Raw genomic sequence first — 5,808 nt, forward strand, 5'->3', positions numbered from 1 at the left:
AAATGTACTCAGGACAATCATTTAGGTCACTGGTCACTTTTTTAGGCTATTGTAGGTAACAGATTTTGAAGATATCCACAAATCCCAGAAGCAGCTTGGCTTAGTACTGTGGCTCTAACATTTTCTTATGTTCTTATGTTTTTTCAGAGAAGTCCTATACAAAATTATATTGTCAGAATGCTGTCAATAAGGCATAGCTACTCGTTCTACTAATACAACCTCTGTATTATTGCAAATATCATCTGCTGGAGTAACAACAGCATCTTATCCCAGAGGGTGTTATAAAATGCATATATTATGACAATGTTCCCTCAGCTTGTCAGTCAAGTATAATAAGGCTCACTACTGATGGTAAAATGTATATATTCTCAAGATTTTCAAATCACATTTTTACCTTTAACTTTCCTAGGGTATTATTCCTCAGTTTCTTCCCTACTATATTTAGATCTTGACTTATAGATGAGGGACAGTGATACTGAACAACTTTAAGTAAGTTTTATCTTTAAGATGAGCAACATTGATATCCATCCAAGTGCGAGGCTCTCAGGCTATTTCTCAATACCTAAAAGCATACAGTAGTATTAAAGCTGTATATATGCATGAATTACATACATATGTATGAATTACCTCTAGAGACAGTTTAAAAGATGTAACTCAGAATCAGTTTTCGAGGGATTCAGTTGAATAACTAACCAGCATCTTTGAAAATTTCACCTTTATGCTTTATAAAATTTTCATATATACCATATAAAAAGCCATACCATGTTAAAAGAAATTATTCCAAAGGCATTGTCATTTGATAAGACTGTTACAGTGACAGACTTGGGTGAGCCAAGCTTTATCTTTGCAGACGGTTTCTAAAATTAACAAAAAATAAGATATTAAATATGGTAAATATAGGCAAAAATAAAAGCATCTTGATTTTACTGTTTTAAATATTATTCTCTGAAAATTGTACATCTTTTTATTAAATATTACAGTAAAAATTATTTAAAGCAACAGAATGCACCAAAATAATTCTTCCTCATTTAGGAAGTATATTCTATATGGTCAACAGCAAAGTGAATGAAACAAACCTTTCGAATGATTACTTACAGTTTGGCAATCTACTAGGAATAGGGAACTAGGTTTGAAGCATGTAGGTCTGCCAAGAACTCAAAAATTATTCTTTTTTTTCCTAACACTTGTATAAAACTGAAACTTTGAAGCTATTATGTGAAGTGAGTTATCAACTAAAGGAAACTTATTATTTACAGTGTTGTAAAAATGAGCTACTACATTTACATGTCAAAAGAAGAAGGAAAAATATAGACTTCTACATTCACTGCCAACATTTCCCAAAATGTATTAAAAGCATAAAATTTTTCTTTACAGAACTGATTTCAAGCTTAGTCATGAACTGCTACCTTAAAAAAAAAAAAAAGAAAGAAAAAAAAAAAAAAGGAATGCAGGCTCCTCATAGAATGACTCACGTGAGATAGAACCATATGCACAGATTTATCAATATGTTTTTTAAAAATGTTTGGTTGTTCAAAGGGAAGTCTTGTTTACCCTCTGCAGGACTGGAAATCATCCTGCTTTTTTTGCTACTTCCACCCTTTCTTGTAGGTGCAGTGTGTAGGAAAACAGGAAAGGCTGACCCTTCACAGTCTAATTCCTTGGCACTCCAGCACAACACCTTCAAATACCAACAACTGAATGCAGCGTTTGCTGAAGTTTCAGACTATGTCTATACTGCACAGCAATGTCACATAGACACCCACAGGAACAACAAAACTTTCTTAAAAGGAGCAATAAGAACCATCCTGGCTAGTCTCCAAATTTTAGTTCTTACCTATTAAGACTCAGACCCACAAGCATGACTGCACAGAGTTCTACAGAATACCATTCATTTCTGTCAGATTACATAGCATTTTCTGGGCAAACGGATAAATTGAAAAACTTAGACTTACTGGTAATGTCAAGTAAAATGTGAATGTCTCATCAGCCTCCGGAAGATCGTCATCACAGACAGATATATACACTGTTCGGTTTGTTTCTGTATCAGGTATAAATGCAGCTGCATATGTGTCAAAAAAGTCTCCTGTATCTTCTCCATAAAGCTACAATAAATACACAAGTGAATGACATTTTCTTCTTCCCCTACAATCTTCTTTAATATTATTCTGGACTAATTATATGGATTTCATGCACTTTTCTATGCACATGATTCCTCCCACTGTTTATCCTGCCGTTATACAATTTATTTCTAGACAGAAAGTACAAATAATAGCCCCTTGTATCCATGCTAAGTAACCAGAAATAACAACACTTTATTCAGAACCACTTATGATGTCCTTCCTTAAAACTGGTTGTCTTTTGCTTAATGTACCATAGGACCAGTTTTTAATTAAAAGATTGTTCTGAGCACAGAGCTGCACACCATGTATTAACTCACCTGAATTAAACTTACGTTAAGATGCAACTGTCTTCTGCTTTCCTCTCTCACTCTAGGAACTAGAAGGAGCTTAGGAGTTTAACCTAAATTAATGTTTAGATTGCCAAAGCTGGGCAAGCTGAATTTTAAAATGTAAAGCTCTGCTTTCACATCATTCAACAAAAGAAAATTGCACCAAATCAAATATTAAGTAAGGTGCTTATAGGACAGAGTACAGAGCCAGTGGTGTCAAGATTGGCAAAATCTGTAGGCTAATTTTACAGTTTGAAGCTGAGACTAAATGGCATAGTCCTCTTCATCTTACCTGTTTTTGCAAGATTTTCTTGACTGTGACCTGATGAACTCTCAAATTCTCCAATGCATTCAGTAAGTCATTTCAAAAACATCCCCATGGCTGCTACACCTTAAACTACCACCCTTATAGGCACTGATAGTTTGAACAGACCACTGTGAAAAAAGCTATTCTTTTTTTGAGAATAATGAAATTAGAATTTCAGTGAAGAGAAAACAAATTATAGTCGATATTTTTGTGTCTGTAACCTCTCACTGGACATTTTGGTAACTGTATTTTTAAAGTATCTGAGCCAACACTAGACCTACCAAAAGACTTTTATGAAAATGGATTTTTACTTTTATTTTTCTAAAAGAGATCAGGTCTAATACAGAAACTAAGTTACTCTGTTTGTTATGGCAACATATAACACTACTTTCAAACTAAAATCACATTTTCTCAAGGTTTCCTCCTTAGACATTAATAAACTCTGAAATCCCTACAGATCAATTTCTATTCATTGTGATTTTTAAGGTATGTATTTTTCATATTCAGATACAGGAGAATAAACTGTATCACAGTGTAGATACACAGTTTATTTTGCCTACCCACTGAAAAGAATCATAAGCAGCACATCTCTGCTACACTGCTGTGTTGTCCTTACTCACACCCAATAGCATCTTACTCCATGCACATATAGTTTAACACACTCTAAAGGGTTTAATCATTTAAATGGAGTACAATTGAAATCATGGTTATTAACAGCTAAAAGATAAAATCAATGATGTAAAAATAGTAACTCTGACTTCTCAAAGAACTGACTCAAAAACTGGAGTAGCTATTAAAATCGTAAAATCATGGAATAACAGAATAGTTTGGGTTGGAAGGGACCTTAAAACCAACTCCCCTGCCATGGGCAGGGACCCGTCCCAGCAGCCCAGGCTGCCCCCAGCCCCATCCAGCCTGGCCTTGGGCACTGCCAGGGATGGGGCAGCCGCAGCTCCTCTGGGCAGCCTGGGCCTGGGCCTCACCGCCCTCTGAGGGAAGGATTTCCTCCTAACATTTAACCTAAACCTGCCCTCTTTCAGTTTAAAGCCATTCCCCCTCGTCCTGTCCCTACACGCCCTGACACAGAGTCCCTCGCCAGCTTTCCTGCAGCCCCCTTTAGGCACTGGCAGGCCGCTGTGAGGTCTCCCCGGGGCCTTCTCTCCAGGCTGAACAACCCCAACTGCCTCAGCCTGGCTCCATGGGAGGAGGTCCTAAACTGCAGGTTCTAGAGTAATCTTGAAAAGGAGAAGTCATTACGTAGATGCATTTTCATTATGAATGCACAGCTAGCATTGATATCAAACTTTTTCCTGAGCAGCTTGAGCTGGCTCCTTCAGGAAATGTTTAAACCGTTTTCTTGACACCACTGACACTGACAAAAGGAATTTGCTCAGTTACAGAAAATGGGTTTGGCTTATCCAAACCGTAGAATCACGGAATATCCTGAGTTGGAAGGGGGCCACGAGGATCACCAAGTCCAACTCCTGGCTTCACATAGGACCACCCAAAAACTACACCATGTGTCTGAGAGCATTGTCTACACACGTTGAACTTCATCAGGCTCAGTGCCGTGACCACGTCCCTGGGGAGCCTGTCCCAGTGCCCGACCACCTCTGGGTGCAGAACCTTTCCCTAACACCCAGCCTGACCCTCCCCTACCCCAGCTCCATGCCGTCCCCTCGGGTCCTGTCGCTGTCCCCAGAGAGCAGAGCTCAGCGCCTGCCCCTCCGCTCCCCTCGTGAGGGAGCTGCAGGCCGCCATGAGGCCTGCCCTCGGCCTGCTCTGCTCTGGGCTCAACAAACCCAGGGACCTCAGCTGCTCCTCGTACGTCTTGCCCTCGAGACCCTTCACCATCTTTGTTGCCCTCCTTTGAATGCTCTCTAATAGTTCATGTCCTTTGTATTTTGTATCACCCAAAACTGTACACAGTGCTCATGGTGAGGCTGCACCAGTGCAGCGCAGAGCGGGACAATTCCTTCCCTCAAATTGAAGCACTGTCCCAGTGAAGTACCACATTCCTTTTTGTTGTCTTGGTACAAGCATAAGCAACATTCAAAGCTTCAAAAATACATTAATATTCAGTGACGATACAACTGGCATGGTTTCTTACCGACACAATCGCTGTGACGTTAGCAGGCTTCCCTGTTCTCTCGATTACAAGGCGTATAACGGTTGTACTTGTTTCATTAACTACAAATTCTGTTTGTCCACTGAATTTCACTTCTGTTTCTCCAGATGTGAAATGAATGAGTAGCAATAAAAGCAAATAAACTAATAAAGAATCAGAGGGCATCCCTATAGAGGAAAAAAAAAAAAAAAAGGAATAATTAAAAATAAATTGTGTATCTAAAACATGTAAAACAACCTCTGTTGGCCTTTCCAATGCAGTCAACCTTTCGGGAAGTGTTTCTGCAAATCCTTCAGGTACTGTGATTTTCTTGTAAACTTCAGAAATGAGACAAAAACAAGCACAGGTCTCAGCCATAATCAAGTTAGATAGCATAATTATCTTCTGGATTCAATTCTGTTTTCGTAATTTTCATCTAATGATATTCCAAAAAACATACATCAATGTTTTCCAAATGGAGGAATAAGTAGCTTTTAAGGCAAAAAAATATTTAAAAAAAAACACAACTGTTTTCATATCTAACCAACAAAAAATAGCTTGAGGGTTGACAGTCCAATACTTCTTTTATTTCCACTTTTTTTTTTTTTTTTTAAATCTGGTGATTCTCTTTAGAAATATAAATGAACTGGCATGAAAGGTGAAGACCTGGATGTTTGTGGTCATCTCATAGACCATTTTTGACATTTTATGGACCATGAAATGTTCTTAAATATTTACATATTTACATGAGATTCTTTTGACTGCTTCTCTTATCTCCTGATTCTTTCACATTCTCCTGTCATACAGAATCACTGTGGCACATTTTAATGTGATCGTAACCTTTGCACAGACAGATATTTATTTTTATTTGTTTATGCACAATGTCTGGTTTTCTTTTCTCTTAAGATAAGACAACTTACACTAAGGTGGTTTATCTTTCTTACA

General features: G+C 38.0%; 1 protein-coding gene across 1 annotated transcript in view; it reads right to left on the bottom strand.

Moving 5' to 3' along the window:
• LOC308186276 (adhesion G-protein coupled receptor V1-like) overlaps positions 1-5,064 on the bottom strand; it is a 79,849-nt gene extending 74,785 nt beyond the window's left edge. Inside the window, 3 exon segments of the mRNA XM_080608409.1 lie at positions 762-857; positions 1,953-2,102; positions 4,867-5,064. Of these exon segments, the coding sequence (XP_080464535.1) occupies positions 762-857; positions 1,953-2,102; positions 4,867-5,049 (429 nt within the window). The 5' untranslated portion in view covers positions 5,050-5,064.
• Positions 5,065-5,808: the final 744 nt, after the last annotated feature.

Source organism: Anser brachyrhynchus (genome assembly GCF_964034855.1).
Source record: "Anser brachyrhynchus genome assembly, contig: SCAFFOLD_149, whole genome shotgun sequence".
In the NCBI taxonomy this organism is placed as follows: Eukaryota; Metazoa; Chordata; class Aves; order Anseriformes; family Anatidae; genus Anser; species Anser brachyrhynchus.